Here is a 19,688-nt window from a genome sequence, read left to right on the forward strand (position 1 = left end):
CATATAAAGGGCTTTTTGGGTAAAAAAATTCATTTCTGCAATAAAATTTTATATTCTGACATTCCTTGATACATAAAAATCCAATAAGGCCGCCATAAAATCGATTTCGGTAACGTTTTAGCTCTGATTACCTTAGAATATGAATGTGTCAACTAGTAGTATATTATACGGTAGCTAATAAATATTTATAACTTGAATACACACTTCAACTGTGATTTTATTATTCTAAGCAACCCCCAGAATTACTTGCGTTTTGATTATTCATCAACCTCCCTTACCCACAAAATGGTGGCCACCACAATAACTCAAGTTGAATCCCTTCTGGTCCTCCTGAATGCCACTCTGACTCAAACCCAAGGGAATCTCCTTGACTCCCAGAATGTAAATGTTTATCAGAATTTGATGGATAGGATACAGGCTGATGAACCGCAGCTCAAACCATTGTATTTGATGAGCGCGGTCAAACTCGAACCGGCCGTTGAGAGTAAAATAAGAAAGGTGTTAGATGATGCCGGACAAACAACCAACCTTCTTATTAAGGGTTGCAAACTTTCTACTAAAGTGCGATTATGAGTTAAATGAATTGTTCACAGCACTGGACTACCTTATCAGAAGTATGGAAGATACCTTGCAAAGAGGGGAAGAATTATTATAGCCATCGCAATCAAAGATGTTAGAGACTAACATCTCCTCCTGAGTGGAGTTGTGTCCATTCTGCAATGGAGATCATTCTGCATTCAACTGTCCAGCATACAAATGCCACAGCAATGAAGCGCCAGTTGATCATGTCTCGTAAGCGCTTCAATTGCTTTACCTCTGGACATAGTAGCAAGCAGTGCAGCAGCAAACGCAACTGCAAAGTATGTAATGGACGACATCATAGTTTAATTTGTGAGAATGATAGTAGTAAATTGTAGTCCAATGTGCCTTCAGCAACCAGCTCCAATTTCCAACCATCCAGTTGTTCTTCTCCTTATGTAGTATCTCAGCCTATTAAGAGTCAAAATCAGAGCTGTCCCGATCGTAGTCGTAACATAAGTCAGAAAAACCAATCAAAAGAGCAAAAGAGCAAAAGGAAAAACCTTGTATGAACGCAAAATTGGTAAAGAATAAGCCTTCAACTGAGTCACCAGTCACACTGCTACTCACAACTACTGCCATTTTGTATGGCCACAACCAACCATTTCAAACTCACTTGTTTCTTGACACGGGTAGCCAATGAAGCTTCATTTCCAGTTGGTTGGTGTGAAAACTAAATTTACCCTTAGTATAGCGTTTCACTGAATATCGCACCCTTTGGCTCAGAAATAGTCAAGGAGGGTTTGATGTTGTTTCGTGTAGAGTTCACATGAGTTAACAAGTTATTAGATTGAAATTGGTGGTCCACGATGATGTGAACACACCTATTCATAATGTGTAGTAGAGGAGCTTATGTAATCTCTTGGGATTTTGAATGAAGGAAGGGAGTGACTACCTGGAATACATTGCTGGTGTGGTCTACTATAACGTACTCCCACGTATTTTGGCTGACCCAAGCGAGTCCTGCTGAATCACTTGCAATCATATATAATCTATATATCTTCGTGTTCCTTCATTGAAAAAAACACACTCACTTCTGTCATGCTTGGGTGTATGTGATCTTGTTGTGTAGTTTCTGTCTCCATATTCCTGGCTAAAGAAAAAGGTGATGGTTCGAACTGCTACTTTTCATGCATCCCTTTACTTTGATCACTGTTAACTTAGTGAGTACATTCTTTGTAGCAATCTGAATGCCATGAAGCATTTCAATCTTTCTGTTGTTCTTCAGGTGTGATAGTCCCTAAACGACAGCTAATATTCACATATGTTTCCAATCGTTCCAGTCTGCTTTTTTTCGCGCACAATCTAATACTTATTCAAAGTTCTTTGGAATCACTGAGGGAATTTGCTTTTTTTGGTGAAATAAGATGCAGTAAATAAAGTCTGTGAAGTGTTTACTCATTTAAATGATGATGATTGGTCTATTTTAGAACACTTTCAATGTGTGGACGCTTTGACATTATGGAAAAGAGTGAATAAAGAAAGCAATTTAAATGTGCATCACGGTTCAAACACTTCTTTTCTCAAGTACTTGAAAACTAAACACACTGAACATATTGCAAGGGTATTTAGCACCTCATTTTCTTTTCTCGGATGATCGGATCAGTCGTTTCAGGTTGTTTCCCACTGAGGGTTGCCTCATCTCTTGTTTGTTGGAAGAAGAGGTGGAGGTAAGGTAACGTCTGACAGCCCGTGTCTGACTACTTCAGTCAGTAAGGTACAGAGACCTGAGCAGATTTTAAAAGCAGTATGGGGGTTTCTATTCAGTCGCATTTGGAGTCCGTAAAGGCTCTTTGGTTTATGACTCAGGACCTGCAGGGTTAAAGGTGAGCATCAAGATGCTCAGCAGAGCCAGTTTTGTCTAGGTTAGCAGCTTCGTCTGCGTTATGTGGAGGATCATGGCTTTAGAGTTGCAGCTTCATCTGTGTTCTCCTGAAGGGCAGCTTTGTCTGTGTTCTCCCGAAGTGCAGCTCCACTGTGTTGTGTGTACAGCTTCGGCTGGGTAAATGTCTTCAGGAGGTATTCTTAGTGTGTCCTCGGGTGTCATCTCGGCAAGTTGCCATGGTTTCCTGGTGTGGAGTGTCCTGCAGAATTTACTGTAGAGGGCTTTTGTGCCTAAGGTTTTCTGGCTTTTATTGTTAGTGTTTAGAGTAAACAGGAAATTGATGCTGTGTTTTTGTGGCATAACGTGTTAACCCTGCTTGTGATTTTTATGGTCCCTTATTGTCAATTTGTTTATAATTGAGCCTTTTTATGATGTTAACTATTTACTAACTGCTCATACTGAGGTTACTGTAATAATTGTGATGGCATTTTATGGTCCCTTATTGCCTTTTTATGTTGTTAACTATTTACTAACTGCTCATACTGAGGTTACTGAAATAATTGTGATGGCATTTTTGTGAGTTTTTCCATTACAGGTCCTTTATGTAAAGTACTAATTACTATTTTTCCCCCTGTTACAAGGAATGTATATTTTTGGTTAATGATGTACTGACTCAATCATTATTTTTTTTTTTACTTAGATTGATATGCTGATTGTTTGCTTTTTGCCTTAGCTGATGACTTTCAGATCATATATGTGATGGTTTTCTTAACTAAAACATTTTTGTTATGCCACTTATGTTTTCATGTAAATACTGTATATATGCAGTTATAAATTTTGTATATAATAACTTAGTCTTAAGGTCTTTGTTTTGTGTTACTTGGTTTCATCCTCGTTTGTCTGTCTCAGCTGCCAGATTTTATCAGTCCCAATATTTTTTTTCATTTTTTTTTATCAAAGAACTTGATGAACCCAATGGTGGTTCATAACAATATTCACAGCAAATAATATTTTTCCAACTAGAGAACAATTGAAAAATTATTTTCGTACAATGATATGAGATCTTTCTTTGATGTTCATTTCAACTGTCCAAGAAATCCTTTCCTTACTATGCACAGAAAACTATTTTGTTCTCATGTGATTTCTTTCAGTCCTGCAGTTTTCTGTTTTCTCTGCTTCCTCATGGCTTTGTTTTATGATTTGTATTGAAAAAACACCACAGCTAGAATTTCTAATATACCTTGGGAAAACAATTATAAGCGTGGAACACATAAATAACTGCTATTTTCGGGGACAATGTAAGTACTTGTATGTATATGAATGATAGAAGACCGATGTAATGTCTTATCTGCAGATTGTAGCCCTATCTGGCAACACTGCAGGAGATAATTATAAAAAAAAAAATGGATCTTTGTGTATTATGTTCTCTATTATACGGTGAACAAATGGTTTTTCAATCACATTTTTCATATGATAACTTTGAAGTCAGTTACTAATGGAAATGCAATGAGAAGTAGGATGTATACAGTAGAAATGGTTATAGCTCACAAACTGTAGGATTTATGAAATTACAGCTTCTATACTTTTTTTTGTTTTTTATATTAAACAAATCATTATTGATGAATTTTTTTCATAGGTTAACTCTAAAACAAGTTATACTTATAGATAAAAATCTAAGAGCATCTACAAAGTGGCAGCCATCTTGGATTGATGACATCATACACGGTCTCTGCCACATTTTCAGCCAAAACACCTGGTAGTACATTATAGTAGACCATATCAACAATGTATTCCAGGAGGTCACTCCCTCCCTTCATTATATTAAACAAATCATTATTGATGAATTTTTTCATAGGTTAACTCTAAAACAAGTAATAGATGAAAATCTAAGAGCATCTGCATAGTGGCGGACATCTTGGATTGATGACGTCATACACGGCCTCTGCCACATTTTCAACCAAAACACCTGGTAGTACATTATAGTAGATCATATCAGCAATGTGTTCCAGGTAGTCCCTCCCTCCCTTCATTCAAAATCCCACTAAGTGAGATTTTGTAACATATGCTCCTCTACTAGTGGGGTTAACTAACGTAAAGAACTAATTGCATAGTAAAGGGTGTACTACTATGGTCGATGAGGATATAAAGGGAGATATTGTGAGAAATGTTCACTTGCTAATTGGGGCAGATTACTTTAATTTGTTGGTAATAGGAATGGAGAAGGTAGATGTAGTTAGTGTGTTTGTTGCACAAAATGGGGTTGCACCATATGGGAGGGTACCTCAGTGGGCACTGGAAGGAGTAGATATCTTCACCATATGCACATTACTTGTGTATAGAATAGCCGAGGTCAAAATGGATGTCGATGTGAGGTAGAAATTGGACACAATTGGTATCGCGCCACATGAACAGTTTACCACGTCAGAGCATGTTGCCATGGAAAAGGTCAAAAAGAGTATCACAAAGCCCGAACAGAGTTATCAAATGAGTTTGCCATTCCTTGGGTCGGAACAACCTAGTAACAACTACTGTAATTGCCCTCGCACAACTGAACGCGCTAGAAAAGCAATTTGAGAAAGATTCGAGCTACCGAAATGATTACAAGAACGTTCTTCAGACATACTTAGCAGCAGGCTTCATTCTGCCTCATTTTGGAGTGAAAAAACAGAGCCTAACTACACTGCTGCACATAGTATTTAATGGATCTTCAAAAACAAAGGGTGAGCTCTCGTTAAACAATGGTCTTTATCCCAGACCTAACCTGGTCAAGATGCTATACGATCTACTGAACAAATTCAGGTGTCACCCTCATGCCATAACATAAGATATTTCCAAAGCATTCCATCGTGTCTTGGTTAACCCAGAAGACACCAAATACACTCGTTTTCTGTGGCAACAGAGGCCGACATAAGTGGTCACATATGCCTTCCACGTAAAGTAGTTTTTAGTGTCACCACTAGTCCTTACATATTGCAACAAGTGCTTAGGACCCATCTCAGGGAAAAGGAGAGAGAGAAATTCATTAGATCCTTTTATGTAGATAATAACTTACAAACACATGAAACTTTAGAGGAGATAGGGAGGGATTACGTTGAAGTGAAATCATTGCTAGATGAGGCTCACATGCCATTGACGGGGTGGGCCAGTAACGAATTAATTTTGACAAACAGATAGGGAGCAAAGAGCTAAGGAAATTTCAGTTTTAGGTATGATCTGGGATTGAGAGAGTGAATGCTTGAGTCTGAAGCCACTGATGATGATTGTGGGGTAGGAGTATGCCTGAGTCAATTAGATGTTGATGTGGGAGAATATGCTAGTCAGAAGCTGTATGAATCACAACAGAAGTGGTCAGCCATAGAGAAAGAAGTACTGTATATGCAGTTGTGTGGACTTGAAATAAGTATGACTCAATTCTCTTCTGATGAAAAATAGGTAGTGTATCTAATCAGAATCCATTGTCATATTTAGTTGAAATGCTTGGATGACTACACAACGTGTTGAGTAGCCACCACAGGTTCTAAGATGTCCAAGGACTTGTGGACAATGTCCCTCAGGCAGTATGAGGTAACAGTGGTCTGTCTGGCATCTCCAGACACCTCCCTCATTACGTGTATACTTGGAAAATCAAGAAATTCCTCCAAAATGATAGGAACTGGCTAAAGCCCATGACCTTCAAAAGGTCTTCCTCAAACTGTATGTCTGTCTCCTTCACTGGATGAATTGTAGGCTTGTTTGAACGCACCACAAAACCTGAAATTATGTGTTTTTTTTTTTTTAATCTCCTTGTGCTTGCTGGTAATGACAAACAGGTGCCAAAATTGGTCAAAATATTTCGGGCCTGTCTTAAGAAATACCACAAAGCTTGCACTGTCCATAAATGCATCTTAGACTGGATCCCCATGAGCAAAGTTCTCAAAGGAGGGGACCACTAAGCTGTCTAATCTCTCATGGGTAGTACATGTACTTAGTTTTTGCAACAAATTCAAGGATGAACAAGAAAAAGAGATTCCCAACCCTTTGAGTGTAGGACAAGATATGACAGGCCAAATGACTCAACAACACACTTCAATGAATTTAAGGTGATCAAGTAAGTCTTGAGAGTGAGAACTTAGCTTGAGGCAGGGCTTGTATAATACCTGTGTTAGGCCAAGGAGAAGGCTGAGGATCTGTACCAACTGATGGTACCTCAGGACATGTGACTGACAGACAGTGGGGCAAGGGGTAATCCCTCTTAAGAACCCTGACAAAAAGAACTAGGAGGTTGGGATACCACTTGCCATAGGGCCAATGAAGAGCTCCCCAGGTCATTCTGAGCTGCAGAATGACCAACACTTAAGTTGATCACTCAGTGTATCAGAATAAACGGTGGAAAGTGTTTATGTCTGGATCCTCAACCAGATACTGAAAGATGTCATTTATGGCTGCCATTGGGAGTTTCCTGTTTAGTAGTGTGGTGGATAGGTCAATTACTGGTGCTCCCTACAGCTTGAGCCCTTCTACCAAGCAAAACAGTAGGAACCACTGGATCCCCACTACCTGAGTCTGGCAGCTGAGGTGGTTTGCCAAAACAGCTCTATGATGTGGTGAACCACCCATTCATATATACAATCTACTTAGCCTACTGACAGAGGCGAAAGGATGGCTCGTGACATTATAGTTAAGAGAGATATGATTTTTTTGTTAGTATCTCTTCAGGAGGAGGTCGTTTATCAGTTTGCAGGTTAATGAATCCTCCTTGAATGGAAGTCTCAGAGTTCTCTATTACATAAAACTTCCTCTGGCTGTCTAAGTGGAGGGGGGAGCTTGAACAATCTGCTGGACAGCAGGAAGACTTCAGATCCAGAGATCAGACTGTTTACCTACACAAGACTACAAGAGCAAAGTGGGACCACAATGGTCTGAACAACAGTCTCATCTCTGGAGGGCACTCAAGAGAGAGCTCTACTGACGTGATCAGATTTGCCCCCCCAGATCACGGCATTTACAAACGAGCTCAACAACCTCTCAGAAGTGCAATTCAGATCCCCTAAGAAATGAGTTTGATGGATGAGCATGGGAAAGTGACATACTATCCATTTCAAATGCACTGATTATAGAACCACACAATGAGAATGACTCACAAAAAGAATGAGCACATTCTGAACTGGAACTGTAGTTATCCCTCCCAGGACTCTACATGATTAGCACAAGTTGAATTAGTAGAGGCTATGGGAGAGCAACACATTTACTACCATAACCATGCACATTGGGAACCTGGGAATAACAAGATTATGCACTGCGGATAGTCATTACACCTAAGGGTAGAGTAGTGTGGAGATCTGTTGTGCATGTTAACTTACTGTTTAAACAAGCAAGATCCAATACACCATCCATACACTGCATAACTCTGCTGCAATACTGGAAACAGTGTAGGCTAGTTCTCTGGAGGGCTCTAGGTCTAAAGTGCTCTGGAATCTCTGTCAACCCTAACTGCAGTTGAAATCTTACCTGATGGTAAGCATACACCACCACCACCGACCCTCTGAGAGGGAAGGAATTCACCTGAACCCTTGCATGACTCTTGTGAGGGATTTCCTATTTCTCCTCTTCTTCCTACAGGAGGTGGAGGGGCAGAGGAGGATGAGATCATCAACAACGAGGAAGAGAAAGAGGAAGTAGTTTTCTGTGTTATCTTAACCTAACTCAATTCACAAGTCTTACTCTTCTCTGCCTATAAGGAAGCTGGTTGAGGCAGGGATTGCTGCAGACAATGGCATATGATCTGTGTTTGATACCATAGGAGTATCTCCCACAGGTAAGACACCCACTAAAGGAAGCTGAACAGAGATAGCACCAGCAGCAACAGGAGCAGATGATGCATGCACGATTAGTACCCAAGGCACCAATTGCAGAAAAACCAGTGCAGGAATTATGATAAAACTGGGCTTCCTAGAATACCAGCAAATGGTTACATCTTCAGCAGGTTCTCCAAAGAAGTTGAAATTCCAGAAGCAGGCAATGAAGCATGGGTATGGAAGTGAACCATGCACATATGTCAGGGTCTCTCCTGGAGAGAGCCTGGCATGCACACCTGACATAATTCTAGCGAAGAGAACGTACCTTCCTGTGTCTAAGTCCCTTAGACTGAACAAGAGAAAAACAAGCTGCAGAGGCATGGGAAAAGGAAGTCTAGGTGGAAGCAGACAAAGAGCTTTGGAGGTGCCAAAGGCAGAGTACTTCACCAACCCATGACACCATCAAATGCTTGTTTATCTTCCTCTGCTACTTGCCAAACCTCTGCTACTGTGAGGGGGGGAGGGAGTGCCCAAACACTCCTCAGGAGATGATTTATGATTGCTGAGAACAAAAACCACAGGGATCCACTAACATGCAAGATACAATGAGACCACACATATGCTTCTATTCTTCAAAATTGTGTTGTTCGCATTTTTAAACATAAATATTCACAAAATTATAATTCACCAAAAAGTGCGGAAAGCTTCAGTTTAGCAGTCATTAGGGGCAATGCAAGACATCCTCCATTGACAGTTGCTGAAGAAAAATGCTTATCCCAGTATGAGTGGGGTAACTACCCTGGCCCAATTCATTAACTATCTTGTTACTAAGTTTTACTTTACTCTTACATTAAAGGTGATGGTCTGAATTCCTGTAGGAACAACTACTGCTTATTACTCTTTAGTCAGTCAGTGCCTCTTTGAATTTGGCACTGAGACCATGCCTACCCCTTCTCAATAAATCCAATCTGCATTTTCTGAATAACATAAAAAATACCACTTTCCAATCCTTCTCCTCCCATGATTCACAAACAACTAAGATGTACAGTTCATACCTATTTAATTAATGTTATAACTGTTCTTTCCAATCTGATTCAAGGTTCTCATGGAACAATTCCTCATTTTCAATTTAGTCTCAGTACTTTTAAGCTGGGAGTTTCTTAGTGGTCCCCATTTCCCCCCCCCCCCCACCCCCCCCCCCCAACATATGTCATCTTTTAATTGTGTCTATTCACTTATGTGGCAGAACACAGAAGAGGATTCAGTGGCTAAATACACTAAAGGGCAGCCAGTTCCTTTCAGTGCATATCTCCATGGTGACTAAAGCCAATGACCCTTGTCATACCTACTAGTCTTTATCCAAAGTCGTCCCCTCCTGCTACCAATGACTTCCACAACAAATACTTAGCAAGGTAACCATTTTTGATTGAGGATATAGCCATGACCCACAGAGATGTCTGCCTACAAGGCTGCTGGTGTTGGTACCCTGAGCTCATGCCTAGCTGGAACTGATGCTCATCAGTGGCAGAGATGCATCCTCTTTGACCTACAACTATGGGTCTCTCTAACTTCCCCAAAAGCCACCAAGGATGAAGTCAAGGCAAGGAACTTTTTGTCTGAAGGTCTGAAGGCATATTGGGCATATTGTATACGGAAGGTTTTCCTACATTTTCCATGGAAAGCCACACTGCCTTCAGCAGTTCCACTTCATGGGGATATCTAGGAATCAAGAGTGCAGAAGCATGAGAGGCAGGAATGAAAGTGGGGGCAAAGGAGATTATGGGAACCCACACTGCACCACCATGGGGGAATAGGCAGACATAATCCCAGTAGCAGTAGCAGGAGTCAAGAATGGCAGTATGTTACCCTCCAAAGACACCAACAGTGCCTTCTTCGACCTCTCCTTCACACAGATTTCTGCCACTGGGCAGGCAATCACATGAGGTGCTCTGAAAATAGTAAGAATGAAGATCAACAGATAGAGAAGACATGGACTTAGCACACACCCATTCTCACCCAAGACACCTATGTTGATCATTCTTTTGGGAAGGAGAATCAGCAGGTACCAATATTTTTACAACAATCCAAAGCCAAAATCTGGTAAGCCAAAGTCATCAACCAGGGAAATACCCAGAAAAGGTGAATGCAGTTATCCTATTCATTTTTGCCAAAAGTATAAAAAAACAAAAGACGAAGGTTTGCTTTCTCACGGGAACCAGTCATTACCCTATACTGTATATAAAAAAAGAGGATTAAAACAATAACTGTACATTTACAATATTACCAATAATTACATGATGTTGTTGAAACTCCTAAAACTATTTCATAAACCCTTACCCATAGTAATAATTGAAGGTCTAATTCTAGGGTGAAGCATGGGAGGCAACTTCCGGGAGGTGCTACCATACTGGCAGGCGCTCAGTATATTAACCAGAAATACATCTCCATCATCACAGCAAGCCAGCACTGTCTTCATGCCCCTCTGTCTGATTGATCTAATTCTACGTGTCTTCTTCAAAGCATCTCGCACCATTTCGGCTCCAGGTGAATCCCAGGGAGGCTTGCCAGCTTTAAGATCTTGTAAGGCTTGCTGGAATCTTGGATCATATTTCAAATCGGCAGATTCTCTCAAACAGTTTGTAACAAGTGACCTTAAAGGGATTATACATAATCTTTATCAACCATGTTTTCTATGATAAAAAGTAAGGAATGGCAGTGAAAAAGCCATTACAATTTTGCAATATTAAATTATGAGGAAATGCTGAGTTATTTAGGGTTGCATAAAGCTTGAAAATGTTTCCAAAACGATATTACAATGTTCTGCTTATCTCTCTTACAAACAAAATAAAGACTAAATGTACTTCCATTCCTTATAGTGCACTAATTTTAGAAGAAATTTGCAACATGCATCAAAATAACTAAATGAAATGGTAATAACACTTGATAAACTATAATTTTCATAAGTTTTGAACAGTAACCCCAAACAGACAATAGAATGTCAATGCTTTCCAGGTAATTTATCCCTTGGAATTACCTCCACTTTTCACAAAAAGCAGTAAATTTAAGTAGAAGTTCCGTGACACTTCAATATTGGAACAATAGCACATTTAACCTACAATGTACCTTGTGTTATCACTTTTATTCATGTATCATGATTGTATAAAAAAAATGTTGATTCTATCATCAACTATTACTGTTCTGTTTTCTTATCATTTTGCAAAAAGGTTATCAATATCATAGTCACTGCATCATTTCTAATATAGAAAGGCTCCAAGCAAAGAAAACTAATTGGTAAAATGAATAGGCATACCATTCAGAAGCATTCAGAAGAGGAGAAAAAGGACTGTACAAGTCAAAATTTAGAAGCCTTTCACTGAGCAATATGTTCATTTTAAAATCAAAATGTCCAAGCAAAATAGAAAACTTCATTACCAATAACTTTCATCCTTTTAACTTAAGGTCAGTTGTATAAAACATTCTACATATGGAGTATAACATGATAGGCCAATAGTACAGTATTAACGGTTGTGAGGAAATACAGTAAGGCTAAGAGACTAATATGACAGGATGGAGGATTGTATAATCATTGCATAATGAGATAAACCAACTTCCCTGGCCTTGATAATCTATCCGTTACTTTTACAGGTAGTATAGAGGAAAATTTCACTTCTATCCAAGAAAATACCCTTACATCTTTTCTATTTTCAAAGACGTGAAGTCCTTTCTACTGTACTATGTTACTCTATGGCTTAGTCAGAGGGCAAAAAGTTACTTAACTAAACCTGGTGCAATCTAAGTGGTTTTATCCGACATAAAAAAAATTGTTTTAATTAGCAAGGTCAATATTGCCAAAAGTTTAAACAAAATTCTAGTAAAAATGTAAATGCACTGTTTTGTACATAACACACAAACCATTGCCTTATATACAACCTTACATGTACTATGTGTTCAAACTGCTGACCAGCCACTAAATTGCAGAACACCATCTGCATTGTTTACCATCACCTGATATGAAACTGTCTTTACAACCAAGAAGTTCTAAAAGAGGATCATCTACATACCTAACCCAAGCTCAATATAGAGGAGAGAGGTGAGCTCATCGAGACCCCGGATTTTTGTTGATAGAACAAACCATTAAACTCAAGAATTGTTGATTCAATGCAAATATTAATCAAATCACAAAGTTTATCAGTGGAACGTTCATAAATAGAGAAACTATAGCTAGGCTGCACATAGAACTTATGTAATTCTTTTCCTTAATTTGATCCATAAAATCCATACTGTGCTTAATGCGAGATTTTGAAATTGTCCCTACTAATTTCCCCAAAAACCTCCGCTAACCAAGACAACAGATCCGACAGAGGATTGTTGCAATTGGCGACAGCGGGCCTTATAAGACATCTCTCCTTATGAATATTGGGAGCTCCGTAAAAATAACTAAAAGACAGCAGTTTTCTCGTTAGCTTACTCAGAACTATATTTCTTGTTTCTTTTTCACTCCACTGCTAAGTATGGCCTTTATTCTCTTGTTAAATTCAGACTGCAAATCACTAATGCAAGGGGGTTTTGTCACCTTTAGGTATGTGTTACTATCGTTTAAGAGCCTGTGGGCCTTAACCAGGTAATCGTTCTTATTCATAACCACTACTACACTGCCTCCTCTGTCTGCTTTTAAAATCTTAATATGTACTTGAATTCTTCTTCAATCTATCTAATGCCAAGTTGAAACACCGTGGTAAATAATCTACCTTCTCAAAACTATGAAGCAACATGCCTTCAATAAAATCTAAGTTTACTCCTGAATGCTTGTAGTTAAATTGATTGATGCTTCCAACTCCTCTAAGGAAATCAATATCCTCAGTGCCCAGGGAAAAATTTAGTTCTAGGCTAAGAAGTATTTTACTATCCTCATCTAGCTCACAGTCCATAAGTATTTTTTATTTTCCTGATTAAAAGCAAGATTCCAAACAGAATGTCTACATAGATTTCTAAGCTTCCTATTTAGCTGAGCTTTATGTGCCAACTACTTCTGCAAAGCATCCTCACCTGCACAATTCACAATCCAGTCAGAATTGATATCTGTTCTTTTATAGATTTTTTGCAGTAGGTTATTTTTCATGTGTCTAATTTCCAAAATAATTTCCTCGCAACTGAACTTTGCTTGCTTCACTTGGTCCTCCGTAAGTCTCTCTTATATATCTGGGAAATGGATCTCCTTCAAGAGTCCCTGCATAACCAACCATACATTTTCAGAACCACTTTTTCTGCAATACAGTCTTGAAGGAATATAATTTGATTTTTCAGTCTACTAGCAGTGATGCATCTTCCTTCGTAAAGTCTGTACTCCTGAAGAACCTGAGTTCCCAAAGCTTGCCAGATGTAGTCTTGTATAATGTTAGCCATTAACGTTTTGTGGATGTACTACATGGAAACATAAATGCAGAAGCTAGGTACTATGTCGTACCTCTACGTAAATAGGGATACAATCCACAATGATGTAAAATCCTTCTGTAGTTTTATAAAATATATATTTCTTATACAGCACATTATAGCTTTCGACCATCAGCTGAGGTCTTGTTCACCAAAGTGTGGTATATCGCCTCAAAGAATTGACATGTAGGAGCACGAACAGACTTTTTTACGATAACATTTTAAACAATATAAATTAGGTAACAAGCAAGCTAATTAACTATATTATTATGTATGAACAGGTGGTTGAGCCTTAATCCTTTTCAGAATTCTTCTTGATCTTTCTGGGAGAATGTGTCTGTTGTCAACTTGTTCTATGCTGGTTGGGTGGTTTGTTGGAGAAATGACCTGTGTGGATGAAACAAGAGAGGAAGCAGCATCATCATTGGCACATATATTCCTAAAGTTTGAAATTTCCCTTTTTCTACATATCTCTTCACAAATACCTATATTATCTGCAATTCCAGTATTTCCTGTAAAGGTCTCGTTTAGGGAAATTAACGGGCCTTCTACTACTCGTCTCAAAGTCCTGTCGTTACACGCAAAAACAACCTTTGTGCCTTTAAAATTTATAGGGTGGTTTTTCTCCCATGTATGTTGCGCAGTTGCACTTTATATACTTCCTCTTCTGCAAGCAGCAATGTCTTCTTCCCATCTCTTATCAATGGAACGCCTGCTTTCTCCCACGTAGCATTCATTGCAAGGTATTACATATACCCTACGTTCTCTATATTTCCCAGGTTATTTTCAATGAGCTTCTTCTTGGTTGTACTGTTGTACTGAAACACTATGTTAAAGCCATTCTTTTTTACCTTAAACTGCCTAGAAAATTTATTAAGCTCTTTATTATATGGAAGAGCAAAAGATACCATAAAGTCTACCCTTTCAGCTGTCATGTGGGGCAGAAAACATTGATCTAGCTTTACATAAAGATTGTAATATAAAAAAACCTTCGGTAACACAGTTTTGTAAAACTATCTATCAAGAAATTTATTTCTGCATCAATGAACTGGGTTCACATATTCGTTATGCTCGAAAAAAAAAATTGGTTAGTACGTTGTGCTTTACTTTAGGTTCATGATATGAGAAGTAATGAATATAAGTGTTTGTGTGGGAGTTAACTATAAACACTGAATTTAAAGGGGCTGGCCGGCTAATGCCATTCTTCAAGGACAGGACTTCGATATTCATACCACTTAATAAGGTGACTTGGGACATCTCCAAACCGCATGTGATTTTCGCCTCTGACCTTCGGTTTTGTGACGCCAGGGCGATTTTTCCCGAAAATAACCATTTTTCAAATTCTATCTCCTCCCTTGATATTTAATATTAAGACCTGGGATTACTACCATATATAGACCTGATGTAGACCTCCAATCAAATGAGGAGTTTTTTTTCTAAAAGTCATTTTTTTGCTAGATATGAATTTTTCATTATGGTAAAAAAATAAACCCTATAAATCAGGAAAACAAAATTTATAAAAAAAAGACGAAACAAAAATTGAAAAAAAGGGCTTCGTCTGATTGTTCTATAATGTCTTTCTGAGTTAAATAACAAATTCCAATGTTATAGCTTTAAAACTAAGTGAGAAGATAGAGTTTGAAGGTCAATAACTATGGTTTTGAGATATGGGCGTTCAAAGTTTTTCTTTGCATTCTTATAACGACAATGTTAATAAATAGTGATTATTATGAATGTATATTTTTTTTGTGTAATAATAAACCAAAACTGTTTTATTTATCATAATTTAATCATAAATGATGATCCCTTTGCTCATATATCGTAGCTTAGAGCACTGCGTCGGGCAAGACGGGGCACTCCTTCCTACGCAACTTTCTCTCTCTCCTTCACTAACTCGGCTTATTACTAAGAATTTTCTTCTTCTGTATGTTAGCTAGATGTTTTCCTAGTATTTTCCATTTTGGCATGATGAAATTCTTGCCGAAACAAAAATAAACAAACGTAAATGCAAGAGAATGTCAAGAAGTGAAATTCGAAGTTGTACTCTCTTTTTACAAAGACAATGTTAATAAATCATGATTATTATTAATTTCATATTCCTTTTTGGGTATTAATAAACCAAAAATATGTTATTTATCATAAATTAAGATCCCTTTGCTCAAAGATCGTAGCCTGGGGAACAGTGTGACGTGTGATTCAGGAAAGACGGGGTTGGTTGGTTGGTTTTATAAAGTTTAGGTGTAACACCAAGCACTGGGGCATCAAAGGCCATTCAGCGCTTACTGTATAACTATGAAATTATAAGACGTGTTATATCATATAAAGCAGGTTTATTTCTTTGAGATATTTTATTATATTTTGAAGTGGGGCATTTTCTCCCAATAGTTCTTCAAGTGGGACGTTGTATATGTTGTTGGATCTTCGTTTTCTTTCGAATTTATTGCATTCAGTTAGCAGATGACGGACTGTGACCAGAGTACGACAATGGTCACAGTAAGGGGCCTGTCTTTCCTCGCCTTGCAACATCAAGTATTTGTGTGTCAAGTATGTATGTCCTATTCTTAATCTTGTTAATATGACATCTTCCCTTCTTTGACATTTTTGTCTATTCCAAGGTTTTACAGATGGTTTAATATGCTTTAATTTATGATTCAGTTCTAGCCATTCTTTTTCCCATTTTGATTGACAGTATTCATTTATTGTTGTTTTAATGTCATTGTAAGGTATTTGTATTTTTTTTATATACTCCTTTTTTACTGCCTTTTTGGCTTCTTTATCCACCTCTTCATTACCCTTTATGCCAACATGGGAAGGGACCCAACATAGTTTTATATTTATAGATTTCCGTTTTACTATTATATCTATCCACTCCCTTATTTCTTCAATTACGGGATGAGAAACTGTGTATTGTCTTAGCGCTTCTAAAGCACTGTAAGAATCTGTGTATATTACAAAGGTATCGTTTGCCTTTCCCACCATAAAGGTATGTTTTATAGCCTCTAATATAGCATTTATTTCTGCAGTGAATATAGAGCATATTTTGGGAATTTTTTCCCTTATTTTTATATTTTTTGTTACTACAGCATAGCCTACACCCTCCTTCGACTTGGAACCATCTGTATAAATACTAATGTCCCGTTTATGTTTTTCCTGGTGTGACAGAAATTCACTCCTTAATTGTGCATCTGTTACCTTCTTACTAAATAATTTTTCACATATTTCTATTTTAGCATGTCTCCACGGAGGTATTTTAGGAGTGGTTATTTTTGATATGCTACTTGTTCCTAATTTTAGATGTTCTATATCAGGTTTTAATCTATTCTCCATTGGTTTAGAGGCTCTTGGTTTATTGTCATAATTATTTGTTATGTTCTTCATATATTTAGTGTTTGGATTATCATTAAGGTTATTTATTTTAGCTATATATTTTAATCCCATTTCTTCTCTTCGTACTTTCAGGGGATCTATTCCTGCTTCTACATACAGACTTTCCACGGGGGAAGTTCTGTAGGCTCCAGTGCATAGTCTAATACCCATATTATGTATGACATCCAGTTTTGTTAATAAGGTTTTAGAAGCACTACCATATACTTGACATGCATAATCAAGTTTACTTAGACAAATAGCCTTATATACTTTTATCAGAGAGGTTCTATCAGCACCCCACTCATTATGTGCAATTACTTTTATTATATTTAAGGATTTTCTTACTTTTATCGCCAGTTGTTCTATATGTTCTTTATATGTAAGTTTTTTATCAAGTATTACACCGAGGAATTTTATCTGATCATCATATTCAATTATATCATTATTTATAAATAAAGTAGGAATTAATTCCTGTTTTCTTGATCTTGTAAATCTGACAGCTTTTGTTTTTTGCGGAGAAAATTTAAAACCCTTGTTATCGGCCGATTTTTTTTACCCTATTTATGGCTGCTTGCAATCTGTTGGTTATGTCCAGCGCTTTTTCACCACTACTATATATGACGAAGTCATCTACAAAAAGAGATCCTTGGACTCCTTGTGGGATCATTTCAATTATCTCATTTAATATTGCATTTTCTTGTACGGATGAATGATTTAGGCTTGTTATGTTTACTAATTACCCTGTAACTGCGAAAGTAAGAGGAATTTTGATGAAATATTTCGTATACGTATTCTCAATTGCCATATGAAGCTCCATGAATTTTTTCATGACTTTGCATTTTTTGCCCTATACCCCCATATATAAGGGTTCCGGCCGGCCCCCTTAAAGCCTCTACTTTCTATGTCTCTATGAACTACCATGTCCAGGAAGGGTAGCCTTTTCCATTTCTTTTTCCACTGTAAATTTAATAGATGGCAAAAAACCAAAATTTTTGTTAATAGAACACACCAATAAACTCAAAATTAGATTCAAATAAATTATTAATCAAATCACAAAGTTTATCTGTGTACAGGTGGCTTAAAAATGTTATCTGAGACTAATTTCTTTAAGTTATCGAGCACAAAACTCAGTGGAACGTTCATGAATAAACAAACTATATCTAGGCAGTACATAGAACCTATGTAATTCTTTTCCTTAATTTGATCCATAAAATCCATATTGTGCTCAATGTGAGATTTCAAAACTGTTCCTACTAATTTCCCCAAAACCTCCGCTAACCAAGACAACAGATCCGACTGAGGACTGTTGCAATTGACGACAACTGGCCTTAAAGGACATCCCTCCTTATGAATATTGGGAGCTCCGTAAAAATAACTAAAAGACGGCAGTTTTCTCGTTAGCTTACTCAGAACTATATTTCTAGTTTCTTTTTCCACTCCACTGCTAAGTATGGCCTTTATTCTCTTGTTAAATTCAGACTGCAAATCACTAATGCAAGGGGGTTTTGTCACCTTTAGGTATGTGTTACTATCGTTTAAAAGCCTGTGGGCCTTAACCAGGTAATCGTTCTTATTCATAACCACTACACTGCCTCCTCTGTCTGCTTTTAAAATCTTAATACTTGAATTCTTCTTCAATCTATCTAATGCCAAGTTGAAACACCGTGGTAAATAATCTATCTATCTTCTCAAAACTATGAAGCAACATGCCTTCAATAAAATCTAAGTTTACTCCTGAATGCTTGTAGTTAAATTGATTGATGCTTCCAACTCCTCTAAGGAAATCAATATCCTCAGTGCCCAGGGAAAAATTTAGTTCTAGGCTAAGAAGTATTTTACGATCCTCATCTAGCTCACAGTCCATAAGTATTTTTTATTATCCTGATTAAAAGCAAGATTCCAAACAGAATGTCTACATAGATTTCTAAGCTTCCTATTTAGCTGAGCTTTATGTGCCAACTACTTCTGCAAAGTATCCTCACCTGCACAATCCACAATCCAGTCAGAATTGATATCTGTTCTTTTATAGATTTTTTGCAGTAGGTTATTTTTCATGTGTCTAATTTTCAAAATAATTTCCTCGCAACTGAACTTTGCTTGCTTCACTTGGTCCTCCGTAAGTCTCTCTTATTTATCTGGGAAACGTCTCCTTCAAAAGAGTCCTTGCATAGTCAACCATGCATTTATGGAACTACTTTTTCTGCAATACAGTCTTGAAAGAATATATTTTGATTATTCAGTCTACTGGCAGTGATGCATCTTCTTTCGTATAGTCTCTACTCCTGAAGAACCTGAGTTCCCAAAGCTTGCCAGATGTAGTTTCGTATAATGTTAGCCATTATTGTTATATGGATGTACTACAAGGAGACAAATGCAGAAGCTAGGTATTATGTTGTACAGTAGTACCTCGAGATACGAAAGGCTCTACTTACGAAAAACTCGAGATACGAAAGCCAATGCGAAAAATTTTACTGCTCTACATACGAAAAGTTTTCAAGATACGAAAGGTTGTTGCTGTAAAGTCCCGAGATTCGCCCGGACCACCGAGAACAATTTTAAAACTCCCGCGCCGCCAACTGAGTAAACTCGCCACCATCCTCCCGCTCTCCCATTGGTTCCTGATGCTAGTCACCCCATAAGGTCCTGCTCTCCTATTGGTCAGCATCTACCCCTTGTGCTTTAAGTACTATTCTATTGGTAAAAGGTTGCTGTAA

The 19,688-nt window shown here is 37.8% G+C and overlaps 1 protein-coding gene across 2 annotated transcripts in view; it reads right to left on the bottom strand.

Annotated features, from left to right (window-relative positions):
• Positions 1–19,688, bottom strand: part of LOC135221558 (gigaxonin-like) — a 501,126-nt gene that overhangs the window by 141,379 nt on the left and 340,059 nt on the right. For both annotated transcript variants that reach the window (XM_064259261.1, XM_064259264.1), the window contains exon 6: positions 10,516–10,829. In XM_064259261.1, coding sequence (XP_064115331.1) covers positions 10,516–10,829 — 314 coding nt within the window. The remainder of the gene's footprint in view (positions 1–10,515; positions 10,830–19,688) is intronic.

Source organism: Macrobrachium nipponense, chromosome 20, assembly GCF_015104395.2.
Source record: "Macrobrachium nipponense isolate FS-2020 chromosome 20, ASM1510439v2, whole genome shotgun sequence".
In the NCBI taxonomy this organism is placed as follows: domain Eukaryota; kingdom Metazoa; phylum Arthropoda; class Malacostraca; order Decapoda; family Palaemonidae; genus Macrobrachium; species Macrobrachium nipponense.